This window comes from Scleropages formosus, chromosome 1 (assembly GCF_900964775.1).
Source record: "Scleropages formosus chromosome 1, fSclFor1.1, whole genome shotgun sequence".
NCBI classification, from domain to species: domain Eukaryota; kingdom Metazoa; phylum Chordata; class Actinopteri; order Osteoglossiformes; family Osteoglossidae; genus Scleropages; species Scleropages formosus.
The window spans coordinates 36014286-36033583 of record NC_041806.1 but is presented as its reverse complement, the minus strand read 5'-3'; the positions used below and the strand labels follow the sequence as shown (position 1 = coordinate 36033583).

The 19298-nt window shown below is 40.9% G+C and overlaps 1 protein-coding gene across 4 annotated transcripts in view; it reads right to left on the bottom strand.

Annotated features, from left to right (window-relative positions):
- The window catches only part of plcb1l (phospholipase C beta 1-like), a 120955-nt gene that overhangs the window by 28692 nt on the left and 72965 nt on the right, over positions 1–19298 (bottom strand). For 3 of the 4 annotated variants that reach the window (XM_018743685.2, XM_029256496.1, XM_029256498.1), the window contains 14 exons: positions 17928–18074; positions 16513–16670; positions 15998–16080; positions 15528–15612; positions 12893–13067; positions 6625–6692; positions 5941–6037; positions 5727–5811; positions 4797–4921; positions 4075–4229; positions 3106–3270; positions 2757–2856; positions 2402–2506; positions 1698–1810 (listed from right to left, as the gene is read on the bottom strand). In XM_018743685.2, coding sequence (XP_018599201.1) covers positions 1698–1810; positions 2402–2506; positions 2757–2856; positions 3106–3270; positions 4075–4229; positions 4797–4921; positions 5727–5811; positions 5941–6037; positions 6625–6692; positions 12893–13067; positions 15528–15612; positions 15998–16080; positions 16513–16670; positions 17928–18074 — 1661 coding nt within the window. The remainder of the gene's footprint in view (positions 1–1697; positions 1811–2401; positions 2507–2756; positions 2857–3105; positions 3271–4074; positions 4230–4796; positions 4922–5726; positions 5812–5940; positions 6038–6624; positions 6693–12892; positions 13068–15527; positions 15613–15997; positions 16081–16512; positions 16671–17927; positions 18075–19298) is intronic. The other variant, XM_029256493.1, reaches the window with a different exon arrangement.

Here is a 19298-nt window from a genome sequence, read left to right as displayed (position 1 = left end):
ATCGAGACGTTGTCATGTCTGAGTGAGGTCAGCAACACAGCTGGAAGAGTGGAGATCCAGGAGGTCCCTGTCCTTCCCCTTTAAAAGCTCTGCATGGCTAATTGGGCTCCACAGATGATCAAACATCTTCTCCACTGGCAGTTGCCATGGTGGCTCTGCGGCATGGCCTTCAATTGGCTCTCCTTACCACATTCTTGACTCCTTGAAGGTGATTACCTTCAAAAGCTCACGTGAAAAATTACCTCCTTTCCTGAGTTTTTTTTTTTTTTAAATTAATATTTCACCATTAACGTGTGGTCTTTTCAGCACAGCCCTTGACCCATCCTTTGTATGATGTTTTATCTTAACGTGAATAGTATATAAACTACATGCATTTTTTTTTTTTTAAACATTTGGTAATTGTTTTAACAATAATTGCACTTTGCACAGGTGTATTAAGGGGGATGAGGGGGATATGGCTTCCAGGGACAGCTGGTAGAGTAGAGGTTAGAGCTGCTCCCTTCAGGCCCGAAGGTCCTAGGTTCAAATCTTACCTCCAGCTGTAATACCCTTGAGCAAAGTACTTGCCCTAAATTGCTGCAGTAAAATTACCCAGCTATATAAATGGGTCAATAATTGTAGATAGATTAACGTTGTTTTTGGAGGAAAGCATCAGCTAAATGAGTAAATATAACGCTCAAGCAAGTCCGACACAGGGAAGGTAAGTATCATGATCGCAAAGTCAACTCACAGTGACCACTTATGGGGCCCTGATATTTGTTTCTGACTAATTCCACTGGCACTAATATGGCTAATATTTTCTACACCCCCAAAACCTGAGAACTTGTTTTGTCACAGCTAATTTTGAGTAAAGGTTAAATAACATGTAACGTAAATGTTTATATGTATCTCAAAAAAAAAATACTAGGAAGGTGAGTAGGAATCGGCAATATTCTGGTAAAGTTTTTTGCAGCGACTTGTGTGATGAATGTCGGTGCATATGGTGAAGGAAACAAACTAACTGTACTTAACTATGTCTCTTTTTCCTAATGTAATGCACTAATTGTATTTTCTCTGAGATGTACGTTGCTTTGGAGAAATGCGTCTGCTAAATGAATAAATGTAAATGTAACATTTATTTAAACACATTTAAATACACTACGATGAAAAAAAAGGTGAGCGAAAGGTCAACGTGACAATCAGCAAGTAAAACGTGCTACAAGCACTTGATGCTTCTAATTCACAAAGAGCATTACAGGAAAAGTAGAACCATCTAGTTAAATGAAGATATCCTTCCTGGAACTCCTGAAGAGGGAGATATGGCAAAATCACAGTCAACAGACAAGTGCCCCAGGCATACAGCAGAACTGTAACAGTAGGACAGTAATATAATTACTAACTCAAGACTACGTGCAATTACTTTTAATCTATTAAGGAGGGATGCAGCAGAAAAGGGAGAAAATCATTACTGCTGTTCAGCTGACAATGCATACAGGTCACAAATAAAAAACAATCCAATTACAAAAGAGCGAGCAGACAGGAAACAATTAGCGCTGACAGAAGCACTGAGTTTGCATTTCCTTTTTCCACAGGCAGATTCGGTGAAATACTAGGATACCTTTCAAAGGCAGTTTCCCTGACTGTGAGGTTTGCATCCTTAATATAGTGTGTAGTTAAATGGCCTCTGGAACAGGACCAGAGAGAGTTTGGAGATTCACCTCTTTGCAGTCGACCTCCTCCTCCTCCTCTAGCGTGAGGGCAGCCAGCTGCTTGGCTCTTTGCTCCATTAGGTTCACATATCTGATGGGATTGGACAGCGCCTCAATCACGTCTGTCCACAGAGAGATCAGAACAAACACACATATGTATGCATTCACTATACGGGCAATTACCGTCTCATACGAGCTGCAGACCGGTGAACAGTTTTAAACAGGCAGTGTGTTCGCCTGTGATTGCTTTGGCGTCACCAGCAGAATGTGTGTTGAACACATTACACAAGAAACAGAACGTGCACTTATCAAGAATCAAAGTACAGTGTGCTGTACAGTGTCTATGATAATAAAGACGTTATGACAAAAACATTTCGGAGTGACAGTTAAGTCAAACATAGCACTAAATGCTGTAAACTAAATAACTCTGCACTTTTATGCACCTACTCGAGCGGTGAACATCAGTGCTTCAAGTGGAAAGTAACAAACTAGGTTTACTTAAGAATCACATGTCTGCAACTATGTCTCTTTCTCCTAATGTAATGCACAAATTGTATTTTCGCTGAGATGTACGTCGCTTTGGAGAAAAGCGTCTGCTAAATAAATAAATGTAAATGTAAACTTATAGACTTATAAACTTATAGAGTTAACTAATTTTCTGATATGAAGAGAGTTACAAAAGACTTTGAGGGAACTTAAATGATATATCTGACCTGCAAAGGTATCCGGTACATAATCCTTGACTTCAACGTAGACAAAAAGCGCTGGCAAAGTTAATGCCTGGTTCTTCTCGTTCCTGAGGCCGATATAGCGATAACCTGAGATTGAACAGGAACCCAGCACACAAGTTGAAAGCTGTGATGTGAAATGCAGAAAGCTGGCAGGTCGCAGGTGCAGTACTCATGATGCTGGTTTATCTTTTAACCGTAGGGAAAATTCAGATCTTAGTTGGAAGACCACTCCTGCATAAGCGCAACTGATTTCAGCACTTCCCTCCTTATAGGCGACTCTTACGAAAGTAAGTAAGTAATGTGGATGAACCACTGCACAGAAACCAAAAACTCCTACCTGGCCGGATGGCAGACACAGGAATGATTCGGTGGCCAATGAACTTCCCTCCTTCCTCAAACACTGCTATTCTCAAGGATGCCAGAGTGGGCAAGACAACCTAAAGGTGGGTAATAAAGACATGTGGATTCATGCTATGTTAACTTCTGAGCTCTTCTCAAGACTGAGAATTGATGAGTATCAACATTTCTTTTTTCAAGTGAGTGCTGGTCCCACAGGAACTACACATTGGCAGGATACAGGTGGACTGCTAAGCTGAAGAATGTTTAACAAAATGATAACACAGCCAGGGGTAAATTCAGAACAAGACCAACTGCTGTTACCTGGTCACCCTCAGACTTGGACCCACCTTCTTAAATGTGATGGCCTCCTCCTCCCACACAGGGTTCACCGCGTTGCCCTGCGATGTCTTCGTTCTGAACGCTTTCCTTCTCGTGTCGACAGGAAGCCCAAACATTTCTATTTCCACATACGTCCCAACTTTCTTATCTGACAGGAACTGTCCAGATATGATCTAAATAGCGGATATCAGAGACAAAACGTCTTTCTTTAAAAAAGATTTGGATTCATTAAACAAGACAATGCCACATTTCTTTATTTTCCCAGCTTTGTTTCTCAATAACTTTGTACACCAGTTCCTTACATGATGAGGATAGTTTGTTTCTTGAAATCACCCACATTAAATGCATTCTCCATGAACTGCTCCAGTAAAAATTACTTTCTAAATAGTAAAGTCGTTCTACATAGCTTAATACTGGAAGTTGCTCCTGAACAGAAGCAACAGCTAAATGAATTACCAGTAATAATAGTACTGAATTGGCTTCAGTTGTGACATATTTAGCTTACTTGCTAGTTGTGGCTGGTCGAAATTGTCACTGTGATAGGAAGTAGAAAGTATATGTAGTAGTGAATTTATGGAAGCAGTGCGACCATGTTAATAAATGTCTTCAAAGAAAACCAGCCTTCATCCAGTGTCTATATTAAGAGAGAGGAGCCACCCCTGTAACCCTACTTGAACACTAGCGTTCACTGTTTCCTGGATAATGTAGAGGTTAAGACATTAGATTTAGTGAGAAAATAGACTGACACCACTGAACAGAAACATTTTGGGACTGACACTTCAAGTATGTATGTGTCTTGTTATATGAATACTGAGTAAAATCCTTCACCCAGGATTTATGTAGAAAAAGGTCATGGAGTCTAAGGCGTATGATATCTGCTTGAGTCCTTGAGGGCTCTGCTTGTGTAAAGGTATGCAGAACAAAGAGCATTTGAAGGGCACACGTGAACCCCTGTAACACAGTGCTAACACACGTACCTTCACAGACAAAGTATTTGCTACTATGCCATCGACAGTGTTCTCGGTGAAGGGGTCAAAGTGCTTGTCTGGCCTTCTCATAAACTCCGGCTTGAGCCTGTATCCACTTTTGCCATTGTACTCGTACATCCCCAAGTTTAGCTGCATAGGAAGGTCTGTAAGGACAACAGCTTAGAATTCAGCACCAGCAAAATTTATGTCGCAGCTTCAGGTGTCTATACGGACCACTGGGGGAGGCTGAAGAACCGCCTCGCTGACCTCCTGTTTGGCCGAAGGTCTTATCGAGATTACATCAAGGATACACTGCTTTTGCTATGCTGTTGCGAGAGTGAAGGCTCACGGAGCACAGACAATTGAAAAGGTTCGCCGTCAGTTTGAATGTACGTTTCACCTTTTCACCCACTGAGAGCGATGTGAACGCCTTCAGCAGCACCTCTGCACCAGAGCTCTGACACCAGAGCGCACATGGTGCTCATTCATGACATGTGGACATTTTAGTACAGTACAAACCCCTGCGCTCGTTTTGCAGTACCTTGTTGAAAAAGAACACACTATCAGACTTCACGGTCAACGGAGGACAGATTACATAGTCACAGTGTCGAGGTTAACTTTTCCAGTGGCGATTTTCACTCCACTGACCATATTTTGCATTGTGCACAATTTAAGGTGATGTGGGTGACACTGCCAGGGAAAAGCCATTGTAAAAAAATTAAATGTCTTACCTATGGTCTGGAAGTTCAGTGCCACTAACTGACATCCTGCGTTCCAGAATACCTGTGGCATGTAGTTTGACGAGTCCACTCGCGTGCCTTTCGGGTATATTCGGCTTAGCTGAAGCTTATTGTACCTGGTCAAAGTTTGTCAAGGAGCTCCTCCGAATAGGTCAGATCATCAGTGCAAAGTGCTTTGTTTCTCTGGCAAAATACAGTTAACTATGCAGCACCGTTACACTCTTGCTATATACAGTCTTACTCCTCCTTACCCCACACAGGTAATGCGTTCCTGAACATCCCTTTGCAAGGTGAATTTCTCGAATCTCTTCGTAGGGTGAATTCTCATAAATCAAAGACATAATTACCATTAGCTTGAAAGGCAACATTTTTATGTGTTCCTGAGTCTGAAAATTGATGCCTGTTTATGCTGAAATATCACCAAATCCCTGCTGGTCTCTAGTCTTGGCTGCATGGTCTTTGCAAAGCCCACAGACGTATGTTTCAGCTGAACCGGTGACTCTGAATTGTGTGTAGCGTATACGTAGGTTTTACATTACTCTGCCGTATAAATGGACAAAAAAATTTAAGGGGTTTAATGCAGTGTGTCTAGCGCTGTCCGGCTCCAAGGATAAAGGTCTCTGCCGAATACTAGCTAATAATCTTTGGCAGTCGCTATGGAAAGGTGTGCATGCTAAATGAAGAAATGTAAAACTCTTGTGTTGGGAGGAGAGTGAAATACGGTCCAAATACTACAACGTTTACAGTTATGGATCTGAGCCAGGGTGCACGAATATGTTATTGACAAAGTAATCGTGACTGTAAATTAATTAAATAAATTTACGGTTACTTAAAAACAAAAACAGTGCTAGTTAGAGAACACACTAGAATATTTATTTTAGAACGAAAAACAGCTCGGTTCCATTAATGTCGCAAGGATACTCGACAAACTCTACTGGGGACTTTGTAAGCTGCTCCAAACCCTTCGTCTCCACAAATGAAGACATTTGATAGCTTCTGCCAACTTCTGCAAAATAGAAAAACATTAAAACCCTTTAATATGATTAAAATTGCACTGAAAATTAAACCTACACTATGACCATTTTCAAAAACTGTGTGGGTTTTTTGAAACTGAATGTGTTGACAGTGATGTTACTTTTGGAAGCCTCAAATGAGTGGAACTTGACAGGCTGGATATAGTTAACCAGGTTGGACATTTCTTCTGTGGCAAAAGCTTCACTTCCTGCAGTCCCCTGAATTCGCCAGACAGGAGGGGGGAAAAAAAAAAAGCTTTGAATTTATGAGCATTTGTATATTGCATCTGTAAATAAAATACAGATAAATGAAACATACAATCTTTTGCACGCATAGACATACTCCTCACAAAATCCTTTGCATATAGCTATAAGATTTTGTATGCTATCATTATATACAGACTGCATAATCCCTTAAAGTTAAATCTGCACATTAACTACAGTAAAATATCCTGAAAAAACAGTATTACACCCTACAGATGTACACTAGGGGGCAACCTTAGCACAGCCAATAAAGCAGACATCCAGTCCTATGCAATTTAAACAGAGAAATAAAAATGTTAAAAAATACATATACTATGTTAAAATTAAACTTTGTCACCTACAGCAAATAAAAACTTGCCATGCGTCATTAAAGATGACTTTGGACTCCACTGTTAAAATCAACTAAACACTGAACAAGGTAAAATATCCAGTTTCTTCCTAAACCCCTTGGTTTCTGGCTGTAAACCCAGGATTACAATAAAGTTGTCTTTTCTCCTAAGAATAAATAATATGACATAAATACTGGGAGATGAAAACCATACCTCATCCATTGATGACTTCTTCCCATCATCATCGTCATCTTCCTCGTCTTCACTCTCTGCCTCCACTTCTCCTCGAGGGCAAAAGTGGAAATGTCAATGCTCTGCTCATTCTACAACAAACAAACTCAAAAAGGTTCATAACATATAATATTATATTATATATATATAATATATTATATTATATTACAATATTTCATGATTAAAATTTGTGGGAAATCAAAGGTAAACCCCCAACACAAAATAAGGTACAACAGGTATTCAAGCCCTCTACTCTAGAGCCAGTCGGAGGCACTGTTTACATCCCTCTAAAGTTTTTTTTTTTTTTTTAAAAAAAAAGCCTATTAACCTACTAACAGCTTTTTTCCCTTCTGCGGAGAACTTATAGTTAATTCGGATACCCTTCTACTCACTAAGACAATACGGGCATTGCCTCTGGAAAAACAGTCACAAGTAAATTGGAAAGTCAGTCCCACCCGTTTGAATTATTGCCTGTCTTTCCCTGCTGTTATCAATATCTCAACATCCTGAAAAAACACGTAGGAAGCCCTCAGGGAAGGCGGAATTGGCTGCTGTGATTGTAACATTAAACACCTTCACACAGAGCACAGTGAGAAAGTTTACTGGCAAAAGAGTATTACTCAGAACTGGGGGAAGTGGGGGAAGAGGGGAACGTATAATGCTGGAAAGTTCTGCGACAGCACAACATTGCCAACCAAACCATGGGTACAAGCGAGAAGAATGTGGTGAAAGCACTTTCCTTAGAAGAAAACATGCAGCCCTCCCCTCACACACACAATACATCCTTTATGAACAAAAGACACCTCTGGGAAAGGCATAAGGTGCTTTGCAAAACAGGAAACTATGAAGGATAACAGAAAGAGAAAATTCAGGGAGCGGTTACACTTCCCATCATGGATGTCACAGGAAACCACTGGAAGACCATAACAAAGCATTAAGAGGGTGTGGGAGGAAAAGCACTAACACCAACGGAGCTTGGGGAAGCTTTCGGTAATTCCTCTGCGTGACCACACGGCATCTCATGCTTGTCTTTGCATTTGTAGTTTTAATTTGGCCAGCAGTAATGGACCCTTTCAACTAATTGCAGCGCATGCTGTCGTGGTTCTTCTCAGCAAAAAGCAGATGAAACCCAAAACTTGACAGAGTGTCCGTTGTTCAAGATGTTCAAGGCATCATATGAACCATCCTAAGGTTGTGTCATTATGACCCATACATTCAAGAACACCTGATAAAAATCACATGTCAAAAATACAGCTTTACACTTTTTCAAATGTCTGAAATGTGACACTCGCAAAACGGCATTCCAAGAAGAGATTCACCAAAGACCGTCTTTTGTGAGGCTCACTAACTGGCAGAAGGTATGGAGACCCTGGGGAAGCACATTATTCTCTACGTGGAATATAAGGATGTCGAGAGCAGGAATGCTGATGCTATAAATACGCTGTGCAAAGAAGTAAATCAACGCTGGGAGCACGCACCCATACTATGGAGCTGTCTGTTGACAGGACCTGATATCAACTGGAAGAATCCTCAAGCTCATAAGGGTTGCCTTACACATGGTCTAGTAAGGTAAGGGTTCGCAGGTATGCACTCACTGCAGCAAATTACTGGACACCGGTCACCATTATAATGCAAGGGAGAACCTTCTGTTAATATATTAACTGAAAATAGTGCTTGGCAGACCAGGCAAAGAGCAATAATGGATTCCACATTTTCATTTAAAGAAATGATACAGATGAATAAGAGACTAGTGTCCTGGAAGAGTGCACAGAAGACTAAACAGGCCATGGTCAAACTGTGGACTACTGAGTTTGAAAAGATCGATCTACTAATTTTACTGCCGAGATAAAAAAAAAAAAAAAAAAGTTTACATGACACTATGGATGTACTAAAGTATCATCACTCATATATTTAAAAAAAAAAAAAAAAACACAATAAGAATTGAGAAATGGGTTGCCCCAAAACTCTTCTGGCTGATAGATATACAATGTACAGAAACACTTAAGACATCAGGAGGAAGGTAAGTGCCCCATGGGGAATCAATTAAATTGTGTAATATTTCATTTTGAGAAAGGGCTTCAAGCAGAAGTGCTGTACAGGGAGGTTTGTTTGACCTTACAGAAGGAAGATGTCGAGGAGTCCATTGATCAATTGAAACTGTGGTACAGCTTACACTTGTTTAAACCAAGTGTGGTAACCCGTGAATTCCATCCTGTCCACAGAAATATAACTACCTTGTTTTGTTGATTAGAATGGGAGGAATTAATTCATAGAGGGAAGGAACTGCCCCCGACTGAGAAGAAGCAAGGTCTAATTGGGTGAGTATGGGAGGCAATAATATGGCAAGTGACAGCGTGGGGGAAAGTTTGGAGACATGTGCTGGTTAACTACAGTTACTACAGTATGTATGTATATAAATATATATATATATATTATATACACTATTTGTGACATCACCGTGAAAGAAAAACCAGGTGGGAGGACTGAGGTGGAGTCAACAGAGCTGTTGCAGCCAACAAATGAATCTTTATAATTGTAGCAGCCTTGCTGGGGGGTCAGTGTAACGACAAATGCCGTTCCCCATACATGCTGTTACTACAATGGTAAAAAGAAGGGTCTTTTGCAAGGAATACATAGTATTATCTTAATTGAGAACACCAGGAGGAATAAACATTTTTGGAACATAGAAAATTCAGATTGGGTGCAGTTTAAGGTACACATATATCACATATGTCAATATAATGTTACTGAGAATCAATAGTCATTCTACAAATGTTATCAAGACTGCTGTGTGCAAAAGGGAAAAACATGGTTTTACGTCACAGTGACAGAGCAGCTGAGGATCATATAACAACGTGTGTGGTACTGTAAGTGGACATCTTGCTGAACCCATCCTGTTCTTGCATTAAAGAGGCTAAAAATAAACAGTTGTAAAAATGGCTGAATCACTATAAGTAGCTCAAGTAGCTTAAAACACAAACCTAACATTGTAAGTCACGCTTGAGAAAAGCGTCAGCTAAATAAATACAAAGACTCAAGGTCCTACAAACTGATAATACCTCCAGGTCTTCAGCTGATGCACAGCTGTCTGCACTTCAAAGAAAATAATATAGCCTTTACTGTTTTTCAAATTTCTTATAATTCTGTTTTTTTTTTTCCCTTATTATTCCACTTTTATTGTAGTATTAGTAAACTTTATGTGAGGTTAAGGGTAAAAAAGGATTCCAGAGCAGCAGATGAGCACAAACACCCTGGTTTAGCTCTTGGCATGGTTCTTTACTGGTCTTTCGTATTTACAATCTGTCGTAAATATGTCTGCCAGGGGACTTAAAACACCCAGGCGTGGGCATGAGCAGCCCCCACTCACCAGGGAGAGACAGTCCTGATAACCCTGTTGTTGCCTCCCACCACCTGGAGCTGTCTGGGTTGTTGATAGTTACATTTATTAATTTAACAGAGCCCTTTATGCAAACTGACTTATAACTCAGAGTAAACAAAGGGCGCTACACAACAGAAAAAGAGATATAAATGTGCAGTCATTTAGTCCAATATCAGTTTTTACAAGAATTATGAGTACTGCCATATAAAACTGACAAGGAGCCCCTTGTCTGCTCCATGTTGCATTTGACTTATGAACTTTTTGAGTAACGAACAAACTGTTGCTCTCAATTAAGTTTGTAAGTAGGGGGCGAAGTGTAAATATACGTATGAAAAGAGCAATTGTGACAGTTGCACATATTGCTGTTAGGTGTACAAATAAAATATGCATTATATAAGTAATACAACATATTTACACTTTATCAAAAAAAAATTTAAAGCTCATTTATTTCCATCTGTCCAGTTTCAATTTTAATAATTGTCCTGAGCAGGGTTGTGGTGAATTTAGCACAAGGCTGAGAGAGGTACATAATGGATGGGACATCAGTCCATCGCAGGGTAGTCACACACACTTGCCCATTCACACCCTATAGGGGCCATCTAGAGGTAACAATCCACCTGAACTACATGTCCTTGGACTCACACAGACATTGTGGGAACATGGAAACTCCACACAGACTAAGCGCGGATCAAACCCAAGTTCTACGGCACCACCTAGGAGCTGTGAGGTAGCAGCGCTACTCACAGTGCCACCGTGCTGCCCTCACTATATTTCCATGGGAACATATTTCCTGAACATGATGATTCGAATAGTAGGTGGCCACAAAGGTGGTTGGCCTCACCTACGGAACTCCCTCTCATAAAGGCTAAGATCATTGGCCTCCTGTCAAGCCCACTGTGGAACATCTGGACTCTCCAGGTTTACTTGAGCCTCTGGTGTTAGGATCAATAGGCCCCCTCTTATCATTCATTAAGGGACTCACTTTCAAAGTGTCACTGATTCATGTATAATATACGCAAGGATTATATATCACTGCAGGGTGGATTCAATCCAGCTGCCAACAGCATATTAGGGTTGGAACAGTAATCAATCCATTAAAGTCATGATGCACGTCAGTCCCCTGAGTGTTATATATGCTCAGGCCCAATAGCTGGAAGGTGTGCCCAGGAAAAAGGCTGAGGGCACTTATGGGACTAACATTGTACCACATACTGTAAATGGCATGGAGGATATTTCTCATTAAACGGAGTAAACAGAAGTAATTTATTTTCCTTGCCTGTGATATTTTTTTTAATATGTCAGAATGTTAATGTACATAAGTCAGAAAGAAAAAAAAACAGCACTAGAATCTAAGAAACTACTGCTAATAATACGAGACATCACCATCACTGTAACTCTTCACTATTCCATTTTAAAGCAGTCCCAGAAATTGTGCTGGTACAGAAACGTGCACACACACACACACACACACACACACAAATGGAAATAGCTGCCTACTGAGGCACACAAGATGCTTTTATTATGCTAGAATGGGAGAAAAGATAAGTGATTCTTGTGGTGCAAAAATGATCCATTAAAAATCTTTTTGAAAAAGCAACGATCGGCCCGCAAGAAATAATGACAAGGTGATGCAGCCCAAAAATGCCAATTGTACCGTTCCTAAATAGCACCCTGGTGTTCCCAAACTAAATGCTAAGCCAGAAATGATACAAGTAGGAAGAACATTTTGCAGGGCTGAGAGATCCTCTTCCACTGTAGTCATTTTGTGCTACCATCTCAATGGCCTATTTGTGCTGTTACACCTATTTTGCCCCAAGCATGTTGCCAAGGTCAAATATAGCTGTACATTACAATTGTGCATCATGAATAAATCATAAACACTGTGAGACCTGTTATTGTTTTTCTTACCGCTAGACTGGCGGAATCTCATTTGTAAGCATAAGAAGTTGCTGGTTTTCAAATGGATGCTGCTAGACCTTTGGTGTGTTCAGAATGTGCAGTTCAGAATGCATGGTATGGCCACTGTATTACGGAATCATTATAGTAATGGAATAATTCAAAGCATGTTCTTTGCGAGCAGGTTAGCCTGAAGAAACATATCACATTGAAAAGCCTTGGTTGAAATCCCAACTTCACTGTCTTGGTGTGGAGTACTAATCAAGACTGTAAAGAGATTTATTTGTACAGCCCTGTGAAGTAAGTGACGGTTATTTGGCAAATTACACAAACGTAAAAACAGCAGTGATACTGTATATGGTACGTTTTACACAAAGTTGGAGGATTATTATTTGATTCAATCAGCCTCTGGGGAGCTAGTGTCAGCAGAAACCAATAAACCAGATTTTTTTTTTTCCTTTTAAAAAAAGATAACATTTTTCGTCTAAGAGGGGTACAGCAGCTTTGCAATAATCCCAACAGTGCAAGTTCATAATGTCAATAATGTGCTGAAAATGAACCTACCACGAGGCACTGTAAAATAGAAACCGCCAGAGGTGAGTCGAAAAAAGACTAGTGTACTCATTAGCATATTTGAAAGCCAAAAGCATTGCTCATGTGTAGTCCAATCATTTAGCTTTGTACAATGGAAAAAAACCTGAAACATACAAACTGTTGTACTTAACTGGCATCACTATATAAATGGGTGAAACACTGTAATTCACTTTGGTTAAAAGTGTCATCTATTCAATGAGATAACATAACTCAAATTGTTAGTTTACACGTAGATAATCATGGCTTTTTGTAAGACCTAGAAACCTCTAGGCTGTGTTTTCATCCACCATGCTACCTGTTGCTTTTACAAGAGATGTCTCAACACGTTTCTCAAAGAACTTTTGTTTGGCTAGCAGATGATGAGGAAAAATGGTACCATACCTGGGTTGGGTGAAGGCTCTAAGACACCCGAGGAATCAGTGAGTGTGCTGCAGGCCTGGTCAGACAACTTTTTCTTGGTGTTGTCTTCAGGTGACTTAGGGGAGTTTTTCTTGTTCTTGATGAGGATTTTGCCCATCAGCTCCTGTGGACTGGGAAGGGGCATTCCTGGCTCCAGCTTGCAGGAAAAAATGCAGGGTGGACAGGAAAAACAAACAAAAAAAAAAAAACACAATCACATGTATTTGCAGATCAATCACTGGTGAGCTTCAACTTTTTAAGAAATCATCTGGACCTACTGAATATGGACTTCTATAAATATGTACAACTATGCCATTTTACTGGTGCCCTAGTAAACAAATTACGGACAGAATTAAGAAAAATTGAGGAACGGCTCATTGAACCAGACAACTCCAGGGCCATGATTTCTGCATTATACACAACTTAATCTTGCACTGACACTGGCTCTTTTGATGTACTGAGGAAGACTTGGGAAGAGGACCATGATGTGTTTTTAGTGACCATGAATGGTCATCTATATGTGCTGAAGTCTCCCGTGTGTGATCCTCCCTGAGCATCCAGGAAGAAAATTTCAGGTTCATTCACAGAATCTGTCTTACTCCAGTGCTCCTTCACAAGATGCTCCCAGGGACATATCAGCTGTGTTTCAAATGCAAAGCCTCTCCAGGCACTTTGACACATTTACTTGGGGACTGTGGTAAGATGCAAGTTTACTGGACTGTGGTACATGCAACGATTCAAGAAATCTTTCACAAAAAATTTGATTTCTCCCAACTATTGCGTAGTTAAATCACAGCCCAAACTCCTTTCTTGACGATGTTATGGTACATACACTACCCACTCTTGCATATTTGGCAAAGAAATGTATCTTAATGTTGTGATCAATACCTGAAGTTCCCTCCGTGAACATGTGGATGACTGAAGTGTTTAAATGTCTCCCATTTGGAAAAACTTACATTTCATTTGCATTACAATTGTAATGAATTCTGGAATATCTGGACGTTATTATAAAGTGCTGCATCAGCATAACTGTGATATATTGTTACTTTTTGACCTTTATCACACACTCTATGTTTGTGGACATACTTTCTTGGTTTACTGTTCACCTGCAAGCTGTTGTGACCCTGTGCTATTTATAAAACCAAATTAAAAAAGAAAAAACAATCTGGAGATCATCAGGAGGAACATCATCTCATTCCTTTAAATGAGATGTCTATAATCTTACTAGGTTAAAATCAAAGTAACGCCAGACTGCATGAGGTCAGTCTGTGGAGGACTTGCTTTATAAGGGTCCAGAGAAAAAACTATCATCATGCAACACAAATTTAGCCATTCATAAACACTATTTATGAGAACAAGCGCCCTATATTCTGTGCTTCTAATTTTAGTATGCAATTAAAAAAAAAAACGGACAGCGGTGTCCTGTCTGGATACATGACTTCAATTCCAAGCCCCCAACTCCCACACACACACACACACACACACACACACACACACACACACACACACACACATTTGCTGAAGCTGCTTGTCCCAGGCGGCGTTGTGGCGCGCTGGAGCCTAACCCAGCCACCAAAGGCGTAAGGCTGGGTGGGGGGGACACACCCAGGATGGGATGCCAGTCCGTTGCAAGGCACCCCAAGCGGGACCTGAACCCCAGAGCCACCAGAGAGTGGGATCTGGCCAAGCCTGCTGCGCCACCACACCCCCCTTGCCCCCAAATCCCTTTCAGATCAATTACAGTCTTCAAAACCATTAAGCCTACAGAGAGATTTTTACTGAGACAAATCCTCTGCACTCTTTAAAAGTGATGGCATGCCCATGACTAATGAAAAAATTGTAACATTAGTAAAATCTCTCAGTATTTATACCCTGAAGGTTTCCTGACAGCAACTGAATGTCCATCCATCCATCCATCCTTCCATCCTTCCATCCATCCATCCATCCATCAGTAACCAACTGTCTTAATGAAGGCTCACTGTGGTCTGGAGCCTATACTGGGAAACAGGCCATGAGGTAGTATACACTCTGGATAAAGTACCAATTCATAAGAGGGCAAACACACAAACATTCCCTCACACATACATGAACTGATTCAGCAGTGAGATCAGGTCAGTTGCAGACCACTTGGACAGCATACATGGAAGCAGAATGAAATAACAAAGACCCTCCACAAACTGAAACCCTTGTCATTATGTAAAAGGAACTTAGCCAACTTCCCCCTTGAAGACACAATACACTCTTTATCGGTAGCCATGGAAACCCTGGAAGCAGATAAAAGCCTGCCTAGACCTACCATTCAGATAATTCTGTGAGAAAATTTCCATTTCTTTTCAGAAAGGAGACTACCCATTCCACAGATAAGTATAAATGACCAATAATATTATTTTCCCACGGTTTAACGCGACTGATTAAAGTTGAAAGGGAAAAACTGGCATATAACTTGAATGGTGCCATGTGTATTTGTATACAGTATGTATTTCCACATGTGCTGCACATGTTCACAACTGCAATCACAAAGCTATTTCTTTGTATGTGAGTAGGTTTGTAAATGTGTACAGACTCCAGAGTCATTTATTTGTTTGATTTCACATTTCCGGAAGGGTTATTTACTTACAGGATATTTCTCAAGTGGCTCTGTTAGTAATGCATCACCAAATATTGATCTGCAATATTCGGCCATCTTGGCTTGCTGCTTTGGGCTGTTACACAACACAAACAAACAGAAGTTTATTACAACCAGAAGGAGGAATGCTGAGTCTTGAGAAAACTCTCAGTCTGATGAACTCTGATGAAATACTTTCACTACAATACAGTATAATGAATGCAGTTCCAGCTTGTTCATTCGTTCTAAACAAGCACAGCCGTCCTGCTTCTTCACTAGTATAAATGTTAATGAATGAAGATCTTCATTAATAATTCTACTCTGAATTTAAACTTTTAAATGACACCGTATGTCACATATTTTACTGTACAATCTTATTTTACCATCTTCTGGGGGGCACAGTTACAGAACCAAGACACAGCTGCTTCAAGCAGTCTTGGCCAAAGACACTGAAAACCTTCCGAAGAGGTACTTTCACTTACGAGTCCACGTGATTTTCAAAGGACAGGATGACAGGATAAGGGGACGTTTTGAATGCACACTCAGCAATGGCCTCAATCACTTCCTGTAGAAATGTTTAAACACACTGCATATTAGCATGGAACGGTATGAGACGGTTAAACGCTAAAAAGGAAAAGTTTTTGAAAAGAAGGCAGAAAATGAAAAAGTATGCATCCATCAAAAGTGTGTGGGGAAAAAAAGTTCTAATGCCCATTAACTCCAGCTAGCGTCGACGTGTTGCAATGCTTCGTAGCACTTGGTTCGGAACAAATATGCTTTGTTTGTTGACTGTTCTGAGACGATGTGATGTTTCAAAGACGGGCCACCGAGGCTGACAAGAACAAGCAAATAGTAACCTCAGCAGCCTCACTCAAGTGTGTGACAGACTCTAAAGTGGCAGCGTAAAACAATTCCCGCGCACATCTCCGCAACCTTTCTTTCCACGTCCCCAGCGATGCCTCCTGTACACAGCGCTGCTCTCGGGGAGTCGGCTCACCTTGAAGGATATCTCGGTTGTCATGGTGAATCCGTGCGTGATGACAGGCTCCTCGTCGGTGGCGCGGCCCTTCCAGCAGTCTAGCTCCACGCAGCGACAGCCTGAGAGCAGCACCTGACGGTACATCTCCACCGAGGAGTTCCCTGCCAGCTGGCCCGCTGAGGAGACCCAACATTACTTGTCTCGTGCCAGCTGGAGCCATCCGCCTCAGCCATGTTTCACACATCACTGATTTATACATGATGTTCTCTGAGGATCATACCCAGCCATTTTAGGCAACACACCACAATATAAATGGCAAGCAATTTTAGCATGTGGCACAGCAGTTGAGCACATGGGCTTGTAACCTCAAAGCTGCCAGGTGGAGGCCCATTGCCTGGTATTTCTGTGGTAAGCTTTGGCAATGCCGAAGTGGTCCAGTAAAAAATAATCACTGGTAATAAATAGTGTACGGGTGGCCAGAACTCCACATACTCTTTTTGTCCTGTTTTTGAAGGCCACATCCATTCTCCCAAACCCTTTTTTGTTTCTAATTCCAACTTCTAATTCCCATAAATCTGGGACAATTCCCACTATTCCACTGGGGACCCATTCACCGCAATATACTCGGCAACAGTAGGTACTTCCTGATTGTTGTAAGAAATGCAATATAGTTTTACTTGCCAACTGAAAACAGCTTGGATTCAGGATTTACATAGTTACATAGCTGGTGACACCTCTGATGTTACCCATTAATTAAACATGTGAATGAAAAATTTTCAGAATACAGTCACAGCTTAGAGGAACTGTCAGACGGCTGCATGTCCCATCCCGAAATCCATCGTGTACAACGTTAAACTGCAAAGGATAAAGTTACTTTTAAACTGTTTATCATTTCAGCCCAGATGTCTGCAGAAGTACTATATCTGTTTAAGCATCATTACAGGAAAATACACTGCAAGACTTACTAATCACGCCAATGTATTTAGCTGCTTTTTCCTCTTAGTCGGCTCCTTTGTCAGCACTGAAATCGCACATTTTCTAGCCCTGCCGGCTGTTTCCAGAGGAATTTAAATTACTAGCAAGATACCAGTCTTTTTATATTTTACATGAAAAGACTCATCCCTGCATCCCTGAACCTCAGCTGTTATTGGGAGAGTGGTTGATTCAATAGTAGTTCCCTATGCATAAAAGACACACCTGAACATCAATATCCAGTATGCAGAAGATTTGAAATAAATTACACATTTAAAGGCTCATTAATATTCACAAGGATAGAAACAGCAGCATTTGATCTCCATAACATCTGAAGTCCTGAACTCGTACGAAGAACCAAGAGCAGCGTTTCCAATGACAGAAAGGTAATTGCTATGATATACTCGCAGGACCTTCTGTATACAAAGTTACGTTTTAAATTGGTTGCCTCTGTCACTGACCTGAGAGGTAGGTGTTGTGGGACGAGTTGATGAAGTAATGGGACAGAGGCAGGGCCATGTCTTCATTCTGGTCCAATTTTTCCGGGGGTACAACACTATTTTCGTCACCACTGAGATAACGGGTGAACCCTTCGACCGATATTTGTCCTACAAAGTAATCAAGAATCACAGAAGTGAAAACAAGAAATCTTGCAGACAACAAGATGGAATTCCCTCAGATATTTTCAGTAACAACATTCTGTGGCACTTAACTTTAAATTCTTCTTTTAACGAGATTTCGGTAAATTTGAAATATATGCCATGACACACATTCAACTTTATGACAGAAGACCATTTGTACTAAACTCACAGCCGTTCAAGATGTGTTGCTTTGTAAAATTAGTCTTCTGTGTCGAAGGATGAAGTGTGGCGCTGTGCACCCTTTGCACGTTCACTTGCGACCGCTCGATCAATACTTCGTAAACAAGAGTGGTGCTAACCGTGACAAGCCGAGCAGAAGAAATCCCTCTGCAACAAATTCCCCAGCACAATTTTTACTAATTAATGCAAGTCCTGTCCTCGAAAGTATTTCAAACCTAATTAACGCCAGCCTTTTTTTGTCAACTGCTCGTTGTTCTCTAATGACTCCGTAGGGGATATCTTTAATCTCTCGGAATGGTCACCTTGCTTCTGTAGAGGGGCAACTCTCAGAGCATAAAACAAACTGACACGAAGGCTATGTGAACACATTCAGTTCCCTAAGTAGGCTCAAAAGGGCCAGCATTTAAGCACGGTAAAACTAAAGCATGCCAATATAGTTTGCTCTGGGCAAATGGGATGGAGACCAATTAGGCCAAGCTATCTCAGGGTGTGTTGCCTTGTGGAGCTATTCTAAAAAAACACATCTAAAAAAATGCTTCGGAATCCAAGAGGAAATTGGCCTATGTTACAGGATATTTTTGTAAGGTTTTTTTTGTAGGAATAAAAGAAGACTGTACTACTGACCCATTTTATGACATTGCAGGAAAAAAAAACAGAATTAGAATGTTATAACAAAAGTAATTCTTATTTACTCTGGACTTACTCATATGAAATAAGCTACTATCCTGAATCAATTTCTGCAAAATATACTATTCCAAGGGGGTGCGGTGGCGCAGTGGGTTGGACCACGGTCCTGCTGTCCGGTGGGTCTGGGGTTCAAGTCCCGCTTGGGGTGCCTTCTGATGGACTGGCGTCCCGTCCTGGGTGTGTCCCCTCCCCCTCCGGCCTTACGCCCTGTGTTGCTGGGTAGGCTCCGGTTCCCCATGACCCCGTATGGGACAAGCGGTTCTGAAAATGTGTGTGTGTATACTATTCCACAGTACATTTGGCTTTTTTGAAACTCCAGCCTCA